Source organism: Sorex araneus, chromosome 2, assembly GCF_027595985.1.
Source record: "Sorex araneus isolate mSorAra2 chromosome 2, mSorAra2.pri, whole genome shotgun sequence".
Taxonomy (NCBI): Eukaryota; Metazoa; Chordata; class Mammalia; order Eulipotyphla; family Soricidae; genus Sorex; species Sorex araneus.
Genome location: NC_073303.1, coordinates 192,769,867 through 192,791,601, shown reverse-complemented (window position 1 = coordinate 192,791,601; position 21,735 = coordinate 192,769,867). Strand labels below are relative to the sequence as shown.

The following is a 21,735-nucleotide window of genomic DNA, read 5'->3' as shown; positions in this document are numbered from 1 at the left end:
TAAAAACTATCCTTCATATGAACTTCAAAAAATTTATTTACTCTGGGCTAACATGATAGTCCAGTGGTTAGGGAGCTTCTCCTTCATGCAGCTGACTTGGGTTCAATCCCTGCCACCCAACCTCCACCAGGAGTGAGCCCTAAGTGCAGAACCAAGAGTAAACACAGGTGAACATTAGCTGTGGCCCAAAACAAACAAAAAATAACAACCACAACAAAAAGAGTGGAAAACTACTGAATCCTACCCAGTAAGTACTTAAAAACAAACTAAAAAATACCCTTTTTCAGCTGTTAACTCAGCAAAGCTTTTGACAAATGGCAGAAACCAATGTTGATAAATGTCCAAAGAAAAGGGATTTTATTATCCTAGTAGAAGGCCTATAAATTAGTAAAATTTATCTGGAGGGTAATTTGGCAAAAGAACCAAAACAGGTGTAAAATATTTTCACTACTGGGGTCTGGAGCAATAGTGCGGCGGGCAAGGCACTTACCTTGCATGTGAGTCAACCCAGGACTGAGCCCCAGCACCCCAAATAGTCTTCCAAGCCCCATCAGGGGTGATCACTGCTGGGTGTGGCCCAAACCATCACCCTCCCCACCTCGCCCCAGATTTCCACTATTCAATTCAGCATTTCTATTTCTAAGATCTGTACTAAGAAGATAATGGGATGGAAAAAGCTTTAGCAACAAAACGGTTTACTATCAGAACACCATCATTAAATGTAAAGACGGGGGCTGGAGGGTTAGTACAGCAGGTAGGGCACTAGCCTTGCATGTGAACAACCTGGGTTTAATCAGGCACTCCATATGGTTCCCCAGGCACCACCAGGAGTGATTCCTGAGAGTGCAGAGCCAGGAGCAACCCATGAGCATCGCCACTTGTGGCCCAAATATAAACAAAAAGTACAAAAGACAATGCCATGCAGATACAAAATAATTAATCAAAAAGCAAGTTAATGAACAATATCAATGGACACTTTGATCTCATTTTTACAAATTAAAAGACATACCCTTTTAGGAAAGAAAATGTTAAAGATTCAATTGGTGAAAAATACCTAAAATTTCAGAAGAATCATCAACTGGACCAGTTTTTCCCTTTGTCCTTTTCTTTCCCATGTTGGCACTTTATAGATTAATTACTGACTCAACACAAAAATCTAGAAAACAAAAGAACGTCAGTTTTACAAAAGAAACAGAATATAGTTTATATTTCTGAAACAAGTAGTAACGTAAGCAGGCCACATAACAATATTTCATGCCTATCATACTGTATAGTGTACAAAGATCATTCACACACCTACTTTTTAGTAAGAACTCCAAAGTAGATAGGATATTATTGTTCCTACCTTTTAAAGCTTAGGCTATTCAACTACTTATTCTGCTGTATTATTTCAAGTTTGGTTTGGAAGGTTAAGACAAATCTAGCTGCACATCTACTCTTCATGAAAAAATATAAGGTACACAGAAGTCTTTGTAACTTTAACAATGATTTTTGAAAAGAAGTATTTCACATACTTTAAAATAACTTAGTGTTCTAATAGTTATTTTAATCCAGATGTTTATTAAAGTTCTGACTGCATAAGTGGAAAATAGTATCAGGGAAAGATACTCTGCTATTTCTCATCACGGTCTTTTAGTCCTTTTAAAAGGAGGGCCAAGCTGAATTCCCAGGACTAGGTGATTCCTCTAGCACCCCTGATCGCAAGCAACACCCAGAAATAGAACCAGAGCACTCTGAGCACTGCTGGTTGGGCACCCAAAACACAAGCCCCCCCCCAAAAAAAAGTTTTATGATGGTTACCACATGAAATATCTATTAACCTTTCTCAGGATACCTAAAATATAACAAGGCTCAGTATATACAAAATAAGTCATCTGATAACAAATGAACGTGAAACATCTGGGAGCACTTAACACAAGGTAAATTTCAAGTCCTTTTCCTTATCCTAAAGGTAACATATCATAGTTTACTTATCCAAAATTATAGATTTTAGGAAAAAAAAATAGTAACCCAAGTTCTTGCTTCTGTACTACTCCCTCTAACAAACACTGCACCCCAGTACCAGATAAAGCTTTCAATATGCCTTTTTCATCCTATTAGTTTCTTGACTGAAAGCATTTAATAGTTTCTTTAATCCACTCCCCTAAGCTTTGTGCCTTTATAAAATGTACTGGTAGTGGTCTTTTATGAAATCTTTTATAAAATGCACTGGTAGGGGCTGGAGGAATAGCACAGCGAGTAGGGCGTTTGCCTTGCATGCGGCTGACTCAGGTTCAATTCCCAGCATTCCCACATGGTCCCCCGAACACTGCCAGGAGTAATCCCTGAGTGCAGAGCCAGGAGTAACACCTGTGCATCGCCAGGTGTGACCTCAAAAAGAAGGAAAAAAAGCACTGGTAGTCCTGAGTCCCTTTGCTTCTCAACAGAAACTTCTAAACTTTTGATAAAGGATGTTCTGGTCCCAACCTCTTTCATACACACTACTCACTTGATTTTTTTTTAACACGACTCAAGGGAACACTTCCCTAATGGAGCAAACTCAGAACCAAAACTTTGACAGCTCAAAAAGAATGAACTAGGGGCTGGAGTGATAGCACAGCAGGTAGGGCTTGCACGCGGCCGACCCGGGTTCTAGTCCCAGCATCCCATATGGTCCCCTGAGCACCGCCAAGGGTAATTCGTGAGTGAAGAGCCAGGAGTAACCCCTGTGCATGGCCAGGTGTGACCCAAAAACCAAAAAAAAAAAAGAATGAACTAAAACACAGATTTCTGGAATCCAGACCATCTCCCTCTTTTTCTTCTAATCAAGACGGTCTCTACTGCACCCACCACCCCCAAACTCCTTGCTCCCCATCCTATGCCGCTGGTCTCTGGCTGGGATGTCCTCTGCACTGACCAAATGTTGATCCAAATGTCAATCCGATCCGCCTTGATCTTCATTTTCAAGATGGAGACAACCATTCTACTAGGGAAAAGCCTCCCAACAGAACTTCCCCAGCGTTTGTGGAGTGCTCTTCTCCCCTGCCTGAAGACTATCAAATACTATCAAAGGCTGCTTTGTCTTCTTATTTTTTTAATTGAATCACTGTGAGCAACACTTACAAAGCTTTCATGTTTGAGTTTCAGTCATAAAATGATCAAACACCCATCTCTCCACCAGTGCACATTTTCCAACACCAATGTCCCCAGTCTCCCCCCCTCTCTAGATCACCCCTCCCCCTGCCTCTATGGCAGACAATTTCCCCCATTCTCTCTCTCTATTTTGGGGTATTATGATTTGCAATAGGTACTGAGAGGTTATCATGTTTGGTCTTTTCTGCACACATCTCCCATCCCAATCGATCCCTCCAACCATCACTGACTTAGTGATCCCTTCTCTATTCCAGCTGAAAGGCTGCTTCTTAAATCTTCGCCATGGCCCAGTGTGATTTATTTCTTGACCTGCAATTGGAAGTTCTACGAGAAAGGGAAAGGATTTAGGCATTCCTTCTCACTTGCCTATGGCATCGAGTAGAGTAGTTTAGCGCAGACTCCGTCATCCACAAACACTTCTCGCGTTGAAACAGAAAACGAGTATCTCTGAGGCATTAAGAGATAAGAGCCAAAGGCAGGTACAGAAGAATGAAGCAATACAAATGCCAGTGGGAAAAAAAGGAGGACAGATCAAGAATGAAGTCGGTTGCAGCGCAGACAGCACTAGCAAAGCTGGGCTGGGAACTTCGAGTCACCAAGACTCCAAAAGGAAAACCCGAAAGACGAACTGTCATTGCTGCAAGCAGAGGGCGGTCAAGGGGTCACTTCAACGCGGTGGGAAAGAGCATCAATTAAAAAAACGAACAGCGCCAGCACATCTAAAGGGAGTTCGGCGGGAACTGGCAGTTGTTAAAAAAAAAAAAAAAAAAAAAATCAAACATCAGTGCATCTTCAGGCGAGCCGTCAGATCCCAACCAGCTTCTTCATCAAAGCGACTCTCCGCCGGACTCCACCACAAAACCTGAATCAAAGAGAGCCCTGCTACCCACTCTCTTACTCATCCCGCTCACCTGCCCCTCGCGGGCGGGCCTCCGGCGCTTGCCATGCCTGCTCGGTCCCATTAAAAACTAATAATAATAATTTTTTTAAAAATGGAAGCGTTTGGAAAACTGTCAGCCGGTCTCCAGCAGGGATTTCGAGTTGGGCGTAGACTGGTGCTCCCCTGACAGCACTAAACCAGGTCAAGCGACAGGTCCTGCTTCCTCTCCACCCACCCACCCGCCCTCTACTAACGCGCACGTGGCCGCAAACCCAGCTCCGATCCCCGAGGTGCCCCTCGGCGCGCAGTTCCTGCCAAACCTCCCATTTCTCCCCAACTGCTCAGGTGCCACAGCGGTGGTGGTGGCGGCGGGGGGTGGGGGGGTCCGGAGGGGGAGACCTCGGGGCCACGGGGTCTGGCCGGCTTGCCGGCAGCGACCATTCATTGGCCAGCTCCAGGAACGGACAGGCCACGTAGCCAATGAGCACCCCGCCCGGGGCGGGGCCGAGGCCGGGTAACGTGCTCGGAGGAAGAGCGGCCTCCGAGACGAGAATCACATCGGGGCAGGGGATTTGGGCTCTCGGACGGCGGCGCGACCCGCGTGCCGGGGCGCCGGGGAGGGGGAGACCGCGAGTCCGCGGGATCAGCACTCACCCACGGCGACAGCGCCCATAACTGCATCCCCTCAATGGGCCTTGGGGCCGGGCACGCCAGCTCTGACTTCCTCCCGGTGACGACTACAGAGCGACGGCGCCGGGGCCAGAGCTGACCCCTTGGAATGCAGCAACTTCCGGAACGCGGCATTCTGGGAAGCGGCTTCGAGGGCGCTCCCCGGGGCCCGCGGCGCGGACGCGGTTTTTATTGGCGTCTGCGCGCGCGGCCGCGCCGGAAGCCCTGAGTACGGTGGCCCGGAGGATCTTTGGGGCTGCGGCGCGGAAGTGCGGAGTGTCGGCGAGTTGTCGCGCTCGGCTGTAGTTGATGTTAAGCGCTTCGAGGATGGAAGCCTGGTGGAGGCCAGAGGGCCCGAGACGCTGACATATGCCATCTGAAAGTGAAGAAGAGAGCCTTTCCACTCTGCGCATCGCCCCCAGTCTTGTCGATTTCTAAAGTTGGGTACGGGAATTGTCTTTGATCTCTTAAAGTTATGTGCGCGTCCCAAACACTCTGCGAATGAAATTTAAATATATATATTTATGATACAACAATGTTTATAAATATATATTATTATGTACATCTCACTATCACTGTCATCCCATTGATCATCGATTTGCTCGGGCAGGCCCAGTAACGTCTCCATTTGTCCTAGCCCTGAGATTTTAGCAGCCTTTCTTTACTCGTTCTTCCCAATGGTTCCACATTAGAGGCTCTTCGGGGTCAGGGGAATGAGACCCATCATTGTTACTGTATTTGGCATATGAATACGCCACTGGGAGCTTGCCAGGCTCTTCCCTATGTGGGCAGTAAACTCTCCGTAGCTTGCCAGGTTCTCCGAGAGGGACCAGTAGGCAAGCAATATCAATATATATCAATATCTATGTATGTATACATCATATAAGTGTAACATATGCATGGATTGCTGACATGGGGTTTATCGAGTAGAGGACACAATTGCTAACTTTTATAAAAGGACGAACGTGGATAATAGGTAAGGAATGTAGAGAGGTGAGTCACAACAAAAGAGCAATCGATCTTGAAAGAGATCTGAAGAAATGTTCAATTCTTCTTCTTGTAATTTAACAGGGAAAATAGGTTACATCCTGACTTTGCAAATTGGCCAGGTTAACGATGGTTAAATTTGGAGGGACATTGGTCCTACTGCTCTTTTCTGATATGATATTTTTGCTCCCATCCCCTGCACATACACAGTGTCTTGCCCTGAGGAAATCATGTGCTGACATGGGGGTGCTGTGAGGAGCGGGTGATACTGGATGCAAGGCAACACCCCCGTACATCTGAGCCCCTGTACTATCTCTTCGCCCACAGCTGATAGTGGTTTTTGAAGCTCTCATCACTTAACAGGATTTTATTTCTATTCTAAAAGTTTCAGAACTACAGTACTATCCACTTCCTGAGCCTAGAAAGCCGGTAGCACTGTAGCCCCATTGTTCATGGATTTGCTCGAGCGGGCACCAGTAATGTCTCCATTGTGAGACTTGTTACTGTTTTTAGCATTATCAAATACACCACGGAGAGCTTGCCAGGCTCTGCCTATTGAGTGGGATACTCTCAGTAGCTTGCCAGGCTCTCCGAGAGTGATGGAGGAATTGAACCCCGGTCGGTTGCATGCAAGGCAAACACCCTATCCGCTCACTAAGTTCATAAGTCACAACACTTTTTTTTTCTTTTCTTTTTGGGTCACACATGGCGATGCACGGGGGTTACTCCTGGCTTTGCACTCAGGAATTACTGCTGGTGGTGCTCAGAGGACCATATGGGATGCTGGGAATTGAACCGGGGTTGGCCGCATGCAAGGCAAACGTCTACCCGCTGTGCTATCACTCTGGCCACAATCACAACTCTTTAATTAATTTTTTTTAAATTTACCTTCTTGAAGCCAACAAATAGAAACTGCCTCTCCCCAACTATACCCAAGACTACCACCGCAGCCTGGCTTAGCCCAGTAGCCACAGGGATTTGAAGGGTGTAGTGATTGCGACACTGGGGAACACTGAAATGGAGAGGAGGGCACTGCAGGAAGCGGTCAGCAGAGAAATGGGCTGGTGAATTCCTTACTGTCACCCCGTCAGAGGAGCACCCCTCACCCCACATCCCTATGGGGCTACTACTCTCAGCTCTTCTCATGATCCTGTACTTTAAGCAAACTGCCCCAGGTCTGGAGGGGCAAGAAGGAAGTCGTTTCCTGAAATTTCTATGTGAAGGACAGTGATGCTTAAATAAGCTCAAAATATTAGAATCCCACGTGGCTGCGGGAAGCCCAGCTTTGGTCCCTGGCACTGCCTGTTTCCGAGCATCACCACCAATGACCTGAGTGATCCTGGGCAACAAAACACTGGGAGGAGGGCCTGGCACCACCGGGTGTGGTCCCCAAACAAACAAGAATTAAGGAATCCAGGCTCGCAGCATGGAAATTTCTCCATCACTAAGTACAGGGCAAATGCTGTTTTCTTCATTCCATTATTTGGGGGACCAGAACTGAAACACGGCGCTCCTACATGCGAAGCACACAGTCTACCATGGAGTTACCTCCCTGGCCAGTAACAGGAGTTTAAACAAAACCCAACTCTGCTGCCAGGAAGTGGAAAGGAAATCAACTTAGCTGAATATTAGCTGCCTGATGGCTACCGGAATTTACAGAAGTTCCATCGTGAGTTCTTAACAAGCTGTTTTTCAGCGTCAGCATTCCCACTCTCTTATCCAAGGGAACCGCAGAGGCCCAGGGCAGCCCGCCATTCCCAGCCCACTCAGAACAGGAAGGCAGTGCAGCTGACCCTTAACAAATGCAATGCACGTACCTTTCTTTTCTTTTTTTAAATTTTTTTTTTTAATTTTATTGAATCACCATGAGATAGTTACAAGCTTTCATGTTTGGGTTGCAATTTCACAATGATCACCCATCCCTCCACCAGTGCACATTCCCCACCACCAATATCCCGGGTATACCCCCCCTTTCCACCCTCCCCCTGCCTCTATGGCAGACAATATTCCCCATACACACGTTCCTTTCTTAACTCACCTACAAGTGCCTTAACCCTTGACAAACGTAATTCATGTACTTTTTTTTCTTTTTGCTTTTTGGGAGGGGTCACACCTGGCGATGCACAGGGGTTACTCCTGGCTCTGCACTCAGGAATTACCCTTGTCGGTGCTCAGGGGACCATATGGGATGCTGGAAATCAAACCCGGGTCAGCTGCCTGCAAGGTAAATGCGCTACCCGCTGTGCTATCGCTCTAGCCTCTCATGTACCTTCATGTACCTTTTTTTTTTTTTTTTTTGCTTTTTGGGTCACACCTGGCGATGCACAGGGATTACTCCTCGCTCTGCACTCAGGAATTACGACTGGCCGTGCTCAGGGGACCATATGGGATGCTGGGATTTGAACCCGGGTCGGCCGCGTGCAAGGCAAATGCCCTACCCGCTGTGCTATCTCTCCAGCCCTCTCATGTACCTTTTTTTTAACTCACCTACAAGGCTGCATTGTACCACTGAGCCACAATTTCGGCCTTTGCAGTTGGTGTCCTCTTGTAACTGTTCACTCCTTGAAAGTGACTTTCTCAGAGAAATTGAGCAGTTTATGTCTAAAAGCCACTGACCACTCTTAGTCTTATACTACATCTTTGCCTAGCTGTTATCACTATTTTTCTTCGTTATTTTTCTGTATATTTCCTCCTCACTGTCACTGTCACTGTCATCCCATTGCTCATCGATTTGTTCAAGCGGCCACCGGTAACGTCTCTCAGTGTGAGACATTGTTACTGTTTTTTGGCATATGGAATATGCCATGGGTAGCTTACCAGGCTCTGCCGTACGGGTGCGATACTCTCGGTAGATTGCCGGGCTCTCTGAGAGGGGCAGAAAATTGAACATGGGTCGGCCTCGTAAAAGGCGAACGCCCTACTGCTGTGCTATCGCTCCAGCCCTCTTTCCTCCTATGTCCATATATACATAAAAACCTGTAAATGTAAGCACTTAGCATACCCTTGTCTTACTTGGGGCTATAGCTATGAAAACTAGAAGTGTCAGGACCATACTAAATGTATAATAAGAGTTTTGTTTGTCAGGGGGCCACCCTCAACAAGATGCTCAAGGTTTACTCCTGGCTCTGTACTGAGGGATTACTCCTGGTGAGGCTTGGGGACCCATCAGTGGTGACAGATTAAACCTGGGCCAGCCAAGTACAAAGCAAGTGCCCTAGCCATGGTACATTGCTTTGACCCCTTTAATAAGTTCTCAATGAAGACAATCAGCCATTAGAAATAAAATGCTTCTGCAGAAATGTTGATATCAGTCGCCTTCACTCTTCCCTACATAAACCTACATTTATGTGCCGGCAGGTGCTTCTGCCTAAAGTGTTCACAGAGACCACCCATTCTGCTCCCTAATGCCCTTCCACTCTGTCCTTCCAGGACCAACAGGAAGATTGGTCTCAGCAAGATCAGAATACTGGATCACAGACTATAAGATCCAAGTCAACATGTTACCAAAGTGTGTGGGACCTGGGGTCGAGATCTCTAAGGTTGCTCGGATAGGGACTGGGCCTCTTCCACTCAGATTCCCCATTTTCCAGCAGCTCGGCAGTCACATCCAGAAACTGACCCCAACACGGTGCAATCCCATCAATGGCCAATATTCAGAGACTATAAAACCAAGCGCCTGGAAGCTGCTCATCTAATAGCCTAGTTCTACCTCTTGGAGAATGTGGCAAGCTACCAAGAGTTTACTGCCCACACGGGGGGAGAGCCTGGCAAGCTCTCCATGGCTTATTCATTTGCCAAATACAGTAGCAATGGTGGGTCTTATTCCCCTGACCCTGAAAGAGCCTCCAATGCAGCACCATTGGAAAGGATGAGTAAAGAAAGGTTTCTAAAATCTCCAGGCTAGGATGAATGGAGACATTACTGGGCCCACTCGAGCAAATTGATGATCAATGGGATGACAGTGATACAGTGATACCAACGATAATTTAAACTCGTGTGTAATTTTTTATATTTATTAAGACACCACGTTTTAAGTTGTCTATAACAGTTATTTCAGGCATACAGTGTTCCAACACCATTATCATTGCCAGTGTCCCCTTCCTTCCACCAGTGTTCCCAGGTTCCCTTCTAACCCCTGTCCCCATGGCAGGACTATAACAAATATATTCCATATCACTTGCTCCAACAAAACTTAAAGGACTCGGGAGCCAGAGCAATGGCAGAAAAGTACAATGGGTAGGGCATTTGCTTTGCACGTGGCCAACCAGTGTTAGATCCCTGGTTCCATATGGAGCAACCCATATGGTCCCCTGAACACTGCCAGGAGTAATTCCTAAGTGCAGAGTCTGGAGTAATCCCTGAGTACTGCTAGGTGTGGCCCCCAAACAAAAACTCTTAAAGGCATAGCAAATGGAATTATCAGAAAATAAATCAATAGGCCAACTTGTGATGATTGCCTGCTCTATGACAGGGGAGGGCTTTTTTTTTTTTAAATGAGTCACACCCAGCAATGCTCAGGGCTTACTCCTGGCTCTGCACTCAGGAATTACTCCTGGTGATGCTCAGGGGGACCTTATGGGATGCCGGGGGTCCTCCGAGTGCAAAGCAAACGTCCTACCTACTCGCTGTACTAACTGCTCCAGTCCTGCTATGATTTTTATTTTTATCTTTTTGCTTTTTGGGTCGGTCACATCCGGCAATGCACAGGGGTTAATCCTGGCTCATGCACTCAGAAATTACTCCTGGCGGTGCTCGAGGGACTCGAACCCTGGTCAGCGCGTGCAAGGCAAACGCTTCTTGTCGTTGTCAGCTGCTGGAAAGTAGCAACGGGCTAGTCCCTAAACTCCAGGGCTGCGATGCACGAGCTGGACCAAGGAGCAGCGGGCTGGCCAACGGCCTTCCGGGTCTGCGTGGGCTTCCGGGTCACGCACGCATGCGCACAGCTTGGAATCGCCCTGCCACACTCCCCCCGGCCCGCCCGCCTGTGTGCAGTTCGCCGGCTTCGGGGCCGTCTAGCCCTGACACTGTGAATCGAGATGTTTGTGCAGCCAAGAACCCCCGGGTAACTGCCGTGAGGGGGTCTCCGTGGCTAGAGGTGAGTCTTCTGCTCGCGAGCGTGCAGCAAACCCAGCGTTTCCAGTGCGGCGGCCAATCCCACCCTGGGGCCGTCGTGAGTTGCGGTGGGCGCCGCTTTCCCACGCGTGCACACCGCTCATTGGTCAGAGCCAACGGAAGCCCCGCCCCCATCCGGGACCCGCCCCGCCCTCCGAGCCCTGTCAGTTACGAGGGGCCACGGCGCCTGCGCGCTAGGCCCAATGCTGGGCATCTGGCGAGGACGCTTTCCACATGCCCCGGATTAATCTACTAAATTGATATTTCGCTGTCGAGAATGAAACGAGGTGCGAGGAAAAGCAATATTTCCTCTTGGGGGAAATCTCATTTTATTCTCTGTTCTCACAGCATTCTTAAGTCAGAATTCTCCCGAGAATTTTTTTTATGTGTATTTTATAGTTACTTAGTTTTTCGTTTTGGGGGTCACACCCAGCGATGCTCAAGGGTGATTCCCGGCGCTGCACTTAAGGAATTATTCCCGGAATTGCTCTGGGGACCATATGGGATGCCGGGGATCGAACCCGGGTTGGACGCGTGGAAGGCAAGCAATTTCACCTGCTATATCATCTTTCCTCCGTCCCCGTCTGAAATCTCATGACAGTGATGCGGGTAAAAGCAGCGACTTGATACCGAGCGGTCCAGCTCACGGATCCCTTGGTCCCAGACTTTTTCGCCTCTTGGCAATGCACCCTCCAGACTTTCAGACAAAGCATGGCCTTCTCCCTAAGTAACTTAATTCCCAGGGTGGCTAAAGGAATGTGCTTTGTTCAAGTGTTGGTTGCTCCCAAAGTTGCTCCATCCCCAGCTGGATTTGGATCGCTCGCAAATTCCGTAGCTGTACAAACTACTGCCTGTCGACCGTTTCCCCTTAGTAGACAGTTTTGTTGGTGCGCCATTAGATCCTGCTATATCTAAACTCAGGTTTCCAGCTTCCATTGTCCTCTCATCCAGGCAAATAACTGGCAAGCTTTACTTAAAGCTTGGGGATCATTCTTTTATTATTATTATTATTTTTTTTTTTTTTTTTGCTTTTTGGGTCACACCCGGCAATGCACAGGGGTTACTCCTGGCTCTGCACTCAGGAAGCACCCCTGGCAGTGCTCAGGGGACCATATGGGATGCTGGGAATTGAACCCGGGTCGGCTGCGTGGAAGGCAAACGCCTACCCGCTGTGCTATCAGTTCAGCCCCTTGGGGATCATTCTTTCGCTTCCTACATATGGCATCAGTAAATTGTTTGGATTCCACTCTCTGTCGTCCAGATCATGATCCATTTGGCACCACCTGGGCCAAATCTCTTTTCCAGGCGTTGTAAGTACCTAATGGATCTTTCTCCTTTGCACTGTCCTACACTGTTCACAGCAGTGAATGTGGCCCCTTGGCCCCTTGGACTTCTAGTGGACTTCCATTTCAGTCTTGGATAAAATGTTGGCATGCCCTGGGGCTGAAATTGAGACATGTGCCTTGCATATGGCTTACCCCCAGTTCAATCCCTAGCACCACAAACACCAAGGAGTGACGTGGAAGCACGGCAACAGGAGTCAGTCCTGAGCATCACTTCTGTGGCCCAAAGATCCCAATTCTCCCGCCCAAGTGTTGCCTTGCCCTATGAGTCCCAATGTAAACTGCCACACAATGCATGTCATTACCTGATTTTTTTTTTTAATTGGGTCGTTTTTGTTTTTTTGTTTCTTGGAGCCTGGCAAGCTCTCAATCGTGTATTTACTACGCCAAAAACAGTAGCAGTAATTCTCACAATGAGAGATGTTACTGGTGCCCGCTTGAGCAAATCGATGAGCAACAGGATGACAGTGACAGTGACAGTGACAATCCTCACCTGGTAATGCTCAAGAGTTACACCTGGCTCTGCACTCAGGAATCACTCCTAATGTTGCTTGGACGGATATATGTGATGCCAGGGATCGAACCCAGGTCTGCTGTGTGCAAGGAAAACCCACTATCCTATGTCTGTATGTCCTACCCACTGTCCTATGCCTCTGGCCCCATGTTTTGTTTTATTTTATTGTTTTTGTTTTGTTTTGGGGCCACACTTGACTGTGCTCAGGCCTTACTTCTTACTCTGTGCTCGGGGATCACTCAGTGGCATTCAGGGGAACTATATGAGGGATGCCAGGGATTGAACCCAGGTCAGCTGTATGCAAGGCACTGTACTCTCAGGTCCAAAGCTCCTTTTAAATTTAATTTGTCTTTTTTGTGTTTGTTTAATTTTGGGGCCACACCAGCTGGTGCTCATGGTTTACTCCTGGCTTTGCACTCCGGATTCACTCTGAAAGACTCGAGAGACTATAGGGAGTACCTGGGATCGAACTTGGATCAGCCATGTACAAGGCAAGCACCTTAACTCGCTGCACTATCTCACCTGCCCCCAATGCTGTTTTATCTTTTCCTCCCTCTCATGCTTGAACATTGTTTTGTTTGGGGCAAATACAGCCAGCAGTGTTCTAGGACTCCTCTAGGCTTGGTGCCTGTGGTTTATTCCCAGCAGGGCTTGGGGGACCAGGTGGTTCCAGGATTGAACCCAGACTCCCACAGGCAGTGCTTACACTCCAGTCCCTATGCCATCTCCCCAGCCCTTATCTTTATTTTTTATGTTTTAAATGTTCACAGGTGTCAGAGAAATAGTACAGTGGATAGGGCACTTGCCTTGCAAGCAGCTGGCCCAGATTTGATCCCTGGCATTCTCTGTGTTCCCCTAAATGAAACCAGGAGTGATCCCAGAGCAAAGAGTCAGAAGTCAGCCATGAGTACTGCGAGGTGTGACCCTAAACCAGAACAACAACAACAACAAAAAATATATATATATATATATTTCCCCTCTTCCCGTGATCACTAGGGATCCCACTCTCTTAGTTCTGCACATTACACGTGTTATGCTCACTGAGGGCCACTGTGATACACATATGCTCACCAAGGTCACACTCCTGGCCACAGAGCTCAACAGGGCCCACAGATGTAGTTGCCATGTTCACATACACACCTGACTGAGGACCAAAGATCATCAAAGATCAGATCCTGCCCTGGGGGCCCTAGACAGCAGGACTCAGCCTTACTTAGTATACATGGTTGGCACTAGGGATTGAGCTCAAGGCCTCATGCCTGCATTTTTCGCCATTGAGCCACCCCCAACATTTGTCCCCCAGGGTCTCCATTTAGAAATTCAAGGTGAAGGTCTGGAGCAATAGCACAGTGGGTAGGGCATTTGCCTTGCATGCGGCTGACCCTGGTTCAATCCCCAGCATCCCATACGGTCCCCTGAGCACCACCAGGGATAATTCCTGAGTGCAGAGCCAGGAGTAACCCCTGTGCATCGATGGGTGTGATCTAAAAAGCAAGAAATTTTTTAAAATTTAAATAAATAAAATAAAAAGTGAGACTTTGAATATAGTCTAAACTTGAGTCTTTGGTGATGGGGGAAGGCACAGATTGAGTTCTGTACTATTTCTCTAGAGCTTCCCTTTCCTACCAACATTTCTATCTCCAGAATGCCTCCTTCTCTGTCTATCTATCTTACCCTTCCTCCAATGATTATCCCAACTCCTGTGCCTTTCACGTTTTCCTGGTAGTTCAGTTCATTGACCCATGGTAATACCTATATTTTTCACTTAGCATTTATCCTTTTTTATTATTTTTTTTTATTTTGGGGGTCACACCTGGCTGTGCACTCGGGAATTACTACTGGCAGTGCTCAGAGAACCATATGGGATACTGGGGATCGAACCCAGGTCAACCGAATGTAAGGCAGATGCCCTACCCTTTGTACTAATGCTCTGACCCCAATACTTATTCTTTTAATCTTCACTGTTATGTATCTAGTTTGATAAACATCGGTTGGGTCCAGAGGTTAAATAGAACCATTCAGGAAGGGGTGATTAAGTACTCCATATAATAGCTGCTCAATAAACCCTTTAAAAAGAACAGAAAGACTTCTACGAAAGTGCCATTAGTAGAACTCATGCTGTTTGGTTTCTCTTTGAGAAGGTAAGCCGTTTTCTCTTCAGCAGTGGGGCTCAGCTCTGCTTTTCCTTTCTGAAGCAGGATGAATTTTCTTTCCCTGATGAATTTGGGAGGACTATAGGTAGTCTCTTCATGAAACTTCAGACGATACCAAAACATATGCATAGAATCCCTCCCTTCTTCCCTGTATTCTCATTGAATCAACTGTTAACATTTGGCAAACACTCTTCCTCACCTTTTCCATGAATATGTGATAGTATAATAGTTAATATTCTATGTGCATATACACATATTTTTGTTTTATCTGGGGTCCACACCTAGCTGTGCTCAAGGCTTCCTCTTGGCTATGTGCTCAGGCATCACTCCTGGCAGGGCTCGAGGAACCAGGCAAGCGCTGTGTTATCGCTGCAAATGAATTTGATGCCTCATTGCTGTTATTAGAGTTTTCTCAATCCTCCTCGCCTTTCCATTGTCTTTTCATTGGGGTCCTTAGCATAGATTATCTGAAAATAAATGGGGTTGTTGTCAACAAGTAGGACACTTACCTTGCACATGGTCAACCTGGGTTAAATCCCCGGCATCCTATATGCTCCACCATGCACCGCCAGGAGTCATTCCTGAAGCCAGGAGTAACCCTTGAGCGTTGCTGGGTGTGTCCCCAAACAAAACAAAACATAAAAGAATATATGAATGTAGGATCATGGGGAGATACTCTAAGTTTCAGCATTTTTTGTTGTTGTTTTGGGAGTGGGGGGCAGGCAGGCACATCTGGCGGAGCTCAGGGCTTACTTTCGGTTCTGCACTCAAGAATTACTTCTGGCGGGCTCCGGGGGACCATATGGAATGCCAGGGATCCAAACACCCTACCTGCTATCCTGTCTCTCCACCCCTCTCTCAGTTTCAGCTTTTATGAAGACATTAAATATGTGTGTAGAAAGTAGCCATGAGCTCCTCCAAGGCCACTGATGCAAATTGTCTCACCTGCCCTTTCCTCCTTAGACCCTAATGGATATCCGGAAATGACAGAGATGGAAGAGGCGGAGGCCCAGCTGTCGGAGCTGGACCTGCTGGCCAGCATGTTCCCAGGCGAGAACGAGCTCATTGTGAATGACCAGCTGGCGCTGGCAGAACTGAAGGAGTGCGTTGAAAAGAGGACGACGGAGGGGCGATCCTCAAAAATTTACTTTACTCTCAATATGAACCTGGACATATCCAAGGAAGCAACGGTAATTCCTTTTCTATTTCAATTATTTTTTTTCCCTCTCAGGGAGTTTATTCACGTTACTACTCAGTTTTCCTCCTAGAACACTCACTGATTGTACCATCCGTCTAGCACAGCCCAGGATTTTTGTCTTCATAAGAGAAGATGAAACTTAGGACTGGATCCCTTTTCCCTTTCTCTTTTTTTTTTTTTTTGGGTCACATCTGGCGATGCACAGGGGTTACTCCTGGCTCTTCACTCAGGAATTACCCCTGGCCGTGCTCAGGGGACCATATGGGATGCTGGGATTTGAACCCGGGTCGGCCGCGTGCAAGGCAAACGCCCTACCCGCTGTGCTATCTCTCCAGCCCCCTCCCTTTCTCTTTTTATCACCTCCCAGTTCCAAATGCTGGCATCTCCTAACGGCCAGCCTTCTGTTAGATCTGTGGTTGGCTCGACGTGTTCAAGTCTCAACACAATTTTCTTTGTGGTTTTAGCCTTTTTTCTGGAAAACTGGCTTAGTCTGACCCCTGTAAGCACTCTGCTTCCTGTCATAATGCCACTTTCCCTGGACATACAGAGAATCCTTGCCCTTTTGTACTGTGTGGCTTTGCGGTGCTGATGTTTGCCACATTTCTTTAAACAAGTCTGGCAGGTTTTTGGTATGTTCATCATGCTTTTGGGAGCAGTATCCTAGAGGGAAACTAATTTTGTTGTTGTTGTTGTTGTTGTTTTCTTTTTGGATCACACTGGCGATGCACAGGGTTTACTCCTGGCTCTGCACTCAGGAATTACCCCTGGCGGTGCTCAGGGGACCATATGGGATGCTGAGGATTGAACTTGGGTCGGCCGTGTGCAAGGCAAACGCCCTACCCGCTGTGCTATTGCTCCAGCCCCTAATTTTTTTTTTTAAAGCAAGGACCACACCTAACAGTGCTGGGGGAGTCTGGGGCCCCACCTAGCAGGGCTGCACCCATGCAGCTTGGGACCACACCTAGGGTAGAGGAGTGGGGAGCCAGGGAGTGAATTCGAGACTGTGTACATGTTGGGCACATTCTCTACCACTTAAGTTATCTCCTGGCCTCTCAGTTTTTGTGTCCGGGAGAACTGAAGCATCTCAAGATCTAAAACAACTCTCAGGGGCGTTTTATTTTTCAGGTGGTGTTTTCGCTGGCCTGTGTTCTCCCCTTCAAATACCCTACAGTACTGCCTGAAATCACCGTCAGGTATGTTTCAGAAATTGGTGAACTTGAGTCATTTATCAGAGAATAAAAGTCACGCGTGTTGGTTTTCTGTTCCAAGACAAGGGATTGCCTTTTTGGACGCCCTGTCCTTTTCCTTTGCTCAGATCAGCCATCCTGAGCAGATCCCAGCAGACTCAGCTGAACTCAGACCTGACTGCCTACCTGCAAGCAAACTGCCTTGGGGACGTGTGTATACTGAATGCCACGGAGTGGGTTCGAGAGCATGGATCTGGCTACGTCAGCATAGACGCTACACCCGGTCCTGCCCCTGGAAGCACGGTGCAGCCAGGAGACCTCATTCTCACGAGACTGTGGATCTATAGCCATCACATCTACAACAAATACAAAAGAAAGAATATTCTGGAGTGGGCAAAAGAGCTGTCCCTCTCTGGGTTTAGCATGCCCGGGAAGCCTGGTGTCGTCTGTGTAGAGGGCCCACAAAGTGCCTGTGAAGAATTCTGGTCAAGGTTGGTTTTCTCCCGTTTTTTGTATTGCTGGGTCAATCCTTGTCATACCGAAGAAGTTACCAGACAGGTGGAAAGTGGGATGTCCCTGGCATTGTATCTGAAGGAAATTCAGTCTCAATTCAGAGGCTAAAACAGGGATACACCGATTAAGAGCATCCTTCGACCTCGCCTGACTGCCCTCAGGTGGTGATCGTATAACAAGCAGATGTTGTATTCAGCCCCTCCCTGAGAAATGGGCTGTAATCCTTTCCATTGCCATGGGCCTGGGCCTTTCCGCATCGCAGCTATGCGGTTAGCTCTATTTACCCTGTGAAATCAAAGGCTTCCTAGTCTTTTTCTCTACTGTTTCCCCAGCTATGTTTCTTAGAAGTCTCTTTGGGAATTTGAAAGTCAGTAATTTCCACATTACTGAAATGCTTACACAAAACAGTGATTAAAAAAAAGTAATACATGAGTTGGGGATGAGGCTAAGGACCAGACTCGCATTGGATTAAAATAAATTCCTGTGAGGGGCTGGAGTGATGGGTAGGGCGTTTGCCTTGCACACAGCCGACCCGGGTTCAAGTCCCAGCGCCCCATATGGTCCCCTGAGCACCGCCAGGAGTAATTCCTGAGCGCAGAGCCAGGAGTAACCCCTGTGCATTGCTGAGTGTGACCCAAAAAGCAAAAAAAAAAAAAAAAAAAAAAAAAAAAATCCCTGTGAGATATGAGATCTTTTTACCTCTAGGAAACAGTCTTGCTGGATCTGTTTTTAGAAATTCTGTTTTCAGGGGTTGGAACAACAATCCAGCAGGTAGGGTGTTGCACTTGTTCAGCCGGATTCATTCCCCAGCATCCCATATGGTCCCCTGAACACTACCAGGAGTATCCCCTGAGCACCACCGGGTGTGCCCACCTTACCTCCAGATAAAAAAAATTCTATTTTCAGGGATTTAGAATATGCATTTTCAAAATTTCTACTTTAAAAACGGTTTTCCTTCCAGGCTCAGAAAATTAAACTGGAAGAGAATTTTAGTTCGTCATCGAGAAGATATTCCTTTGGATGGTGCAAATGTGGAAATGGAAAGAGAAAGGAAATTTACAATGTTTGAAGAAAAAGTGTTCAGTGTTAATGGAGCCAGAGGGAACCACATGGATTTTGGTCAGCTGTACCAATTTTTAAATGCCAACAGGTGTGGAGAGGTTTTCCAAATGCTCTTTGGCGTGGAAGGACAATGACCAAAGCAGAAGAGCCTTTGAACGTTTTGAACCTTTTGACTCCAAGCTCCCACCCCCCACCCCCCAGCACCTTTCTTCAAAGGTTAAGTGATGCTTACTTTTGTCCCATTCAGAAATGTGAGGGAAAGTGGGAGGAGAGATGAAGTGGTACAGCCAGAATGTATGTGCTGCATTTGAAAAGGCTCATTTCAGGATGCCGGGACTAAAAGGAGAACAGAGTTGTAGATCATAACCTTACAGATTGTGGGTGGAAATGGTTTTCATGTTTGCAATTAAAATAATAGCTGCTGTAACTTGTCGCATCTGGCCTCCCTTTCTGCCACAAACACGGTGTGAGGGCCTGTCATCCTGACCACGTTGGGTCCATGAAACCAGCAAGAGAGCCGGCCATGGCAGTCCGTCCAGCCCCATCCATTGCGCACGGGACAGGGGAGGAAGACGGCCCCTAGCGGGAGGAGGAGTACGAGGAGCCATATGGAAAGACAAGAGACAGAAACAAGAGAGACAGGACAACCAACGGCTCTGGGAGCTTCTGCAGGGAGGAGAGTCGGTTTAGTGCAAGCAGGCTTAGGATAGGGCTGGAGCGATAGCACAGCGGTTGGGCGTTTGCCTTTCACGCGGCTGACCCGTGTTCGATTCCTCTGCCCCTCTCGGAGAGCCCGGCAAGCTATTGAGAGTATCGAGCCCGAGCGGTAGAGCCTGGCAAGCTACGCGTGCATATTGGATATGCCAAAAACAGTAACAGTAAGTCTCTCAATGAGAGACGTTACTGGTGCCCACTCGAACAAATCGATGAGCAATGGGATGACAGTGACCTTAAAAGAAAAAGAGAGGAGGAGGGGGCGGAGCGATAGCACAACTGGTAGGGCATTTGCCTTGCACGCGGCCGACCCGGGTTCGATCCCCAGCATCTCATATGGTCCCCCAAGCACCGCCAGGAGTAATTCCTGAGTGCATGAGACAGGAGTAATCCCCGTGCATTGCCGGATGTGACCCAAAAAGCAAAAAAAAAAAAAAAAAAAAAAGAAAAAAAGACAGGGCTGGAGCTATAGCACGGCGGGGAGGGCATTTGCTTTGCATGCAGCTGACCAGGGTTAGAGATCCTCAGCATCCCATATGGTTCCCCAAGCACCGCCAGGAGTGATTCCTGAGTGCAGAGCCAGGAGTAACTCCTATGCATTACCGGGTGTGATCCAAAAAAAGCAAAAATAGAAGCGGGAGAACAATGAGTGAACACCTTTCCGGGGAGGTTTCCTGCACAGCCCACAGGCAGTGGAACAGGGTGTTCTGGTTCCTCACGCTCCCCGGCTGGCTGGCAATTAGCCTGCTCAGTGGCCCCTGATGTTTTGTTTTTGACATAGTGACTGGACATTGCGTCCGGCCATTTGAGGCAGAAGAGAGGAGTTGCTGCTGGGAACTCAAGGGGACCCTGCCAGGGGACGGGCCCCCCTACCGCTCGTCCACTTGGGTCAAGTCTCAGGAACTCATCCTCGACCCCAGCTGTCCCTCAGTCTCCCCCTGCGGCGCCTCACAAGGGCCAGCACTGCGGTACTTTCCGCTAAGGGTGAAGGACTGTGAGAGCAAGTCTCCATGGCAACAGCAGCGCCAGCCCATCTCTGGACAGCTTATTAGGCATGTCACCAGGCTCTCTTAGGTTTCTTTTTCTTTTGTTTGTCTGGTTGCTTTTCTTTGAGGGTCCATACCCAGTGGTGCTCAAGGCTCACTCGCGATGGGCTCAGGGGAGCTGGGGTCGATCCCGAGTCAGCTGTAAGAGCCCGACCCAATGTGCTATCTCTCCAGCGCCTACTTTTTTTTTTTTTTTTGCTTTTTTTTGGGTCACACCCGGCGATGCACAGGGGTTATTCCTGGCTTATGCACTCAGGAATTACTCCTGGTGGTGCTCAGGGGACCATGTGGGATGCTGGGAATCGAACCCGGGTCGGCCGCATGCAAGGCAAATGCCCTACCCGCTGTGCTATTGCTCCAGCCCCCCTACTTTTTATTTTAGTATTTACATATTTTTTCTTATTGAGTCACTGTGAGATAGACTCTTACAAAACTGTTCATGAGTAGGTTTTAGTCATAGTGTTCCAACACCCATCCCTCCACCAGTGTACATTTCCCAGCACCAGTTCTTCTCTCTCTCTCTCTCTCTCTCTCTCTCTCTCTCTCTCTCTCTCTCTCTCTCTCTCTCTCTCTCTCTCCTTCCTCTCCCTCTTTCTCCCTCTCTCTCCCATACCTCTCCCATACCTCTTTTGGGCATTATGGTTTACAATACAGATACTGAAAGGTTATCGTGTATATCCCTTTACCTATTTTTAGCACTCAATTCTTGTCCAGGGTGATCCTTTTCAGCTATTATTGTCACACTGGCCCCTTCTCTAATAATCCTGGGCTCATCATACAGTTAGGTGGCTGAGGCATAAGCCGAGCCTCAACCCTTTTGTTTTGTTGCCAGACCTGATGTGCTCAGGGCTTACACTGGCTCTGTGCTTGGGGTCATCCCAGTGGAGATCAGGGACCATGTGGTGACAGGGACCAAGCCAGGTGTTTTTCATGCAGAAAATGCAGCCCAGTCCCCTGGGTTGTCTCCCCACTCTGAGCTCGTGTGTGTGTGTGTGTGTGTGTGTTGGGCCACACCCAACTGTGTGTGCAAGGCAAGTGCCCTACTCACCACACTAGTTCTCCAGCCCTTGTCTTGAGGATACAAACTGCTTTTTTTTTTTTTTTGCTATTTTTTTGTCACACCCGGCAATGCACTCGGGAATTACTCCTAGCAGTGCTCAAGGGACCATATGGGATGCAGGGAATCGAACCCAGGTCGGCTGCGTGCAAGGCAAACACCCTACCC

General features: G+C 47.8%; 2 protein-coding genes and 1 pseudogene across 9 annotated transcripts in view; 1 reads left to right on the top strand and 2 right to left on the bottom strand.

The window, feature by feature from the left end:
• Nucleotides 1–4,793, bottom strand: part of USP16 (ubiquitin specific peptidase 16) — a 32,710-nt gene extending 27,917 nt beyond the window's left edge. For 2 of the 4 annotated variants that reach the window (XM_055126108.1, XM_055126110.1), the window contains exons 1-2: nucleotides 4,667–4,793; nucleotides 1,055–1,156 (exon numbers count right to left, since the gene is read on the bottom strand). In XM_055126108.1, coding sequence (XP_054982083.1) covers nucleotides 1,055–1,115 — 61 coding nt within the window. In that variant the 5' untranslated portion in view covers nucleotides 1,116–1,156; nucleotides 4,667–4,793. Of the gene's footprint in view, nucleotides 1–1,009; nucleotides 1,157–3,498; nucleotides 3,580–4,666 lie in introns of those variants that run through there. The other 2 variants (XM_055126109.1, XM_055126111.1) reach the window with 2 other exon arrangements.
• A 163-nt stretch (nucleotides 4,794–4,956) lies between these two features.
• RWDD2B (RWD domain containing 2B) lies at nucleotides 4,957–19,712 on the top strand. Of its 5 annotated transcripts, none has more exons than XM_055126114.1 (6): nucleotides 10,618–10,763; nucleotides 13,023–13,128; nucleotides 15,754–15,980; nucleotides 17,114–17,181; nucleotides 17,304–17,666; nucleotides 18,650–19,711. In XM_055126114.1, exons 3-6 carry the CDS (start codon nucleotides 15,774–15,776, stop codon nucleotides 18,882–18,884), a joined length of 873 nt encoding a protein of 290 aa, XP_054982089.1. In that variant the 5' UTR covers nucleotides 10,618–10,763; nucleotides 13,023–13,128; nucleotides 15,754–15,773; the 3' UTR covers nucleotides 18,885–19,711. The 5 variants fall into 5 exon arrangements, with proteins under 5 accessions (XP_054982092.1, XP_054982089.1, XP_054982090.1 ...); XM_055126116.1 differs by lacking the exon at nucleotides 10,618–10,763 and adding an exon at nucleotides 10,963–11,067; XM_055126117.1 differs by lacking the exons at nucleotides 10,618–10,763; nucleotides 13,023–13,128 and adding an exon at nucleotides 4,957–5,125 and having other exon boundaries at nucleotides 18,650–19,712.
• On the bottom strand, nucleotides 16,084–16,630 carry LOC105943356 (60S ribosomal protein L36a-like; annotated as a pseudogene).
• Nucleotides 19,713–21,735: the final 2,023 nt, after the last annotated feature.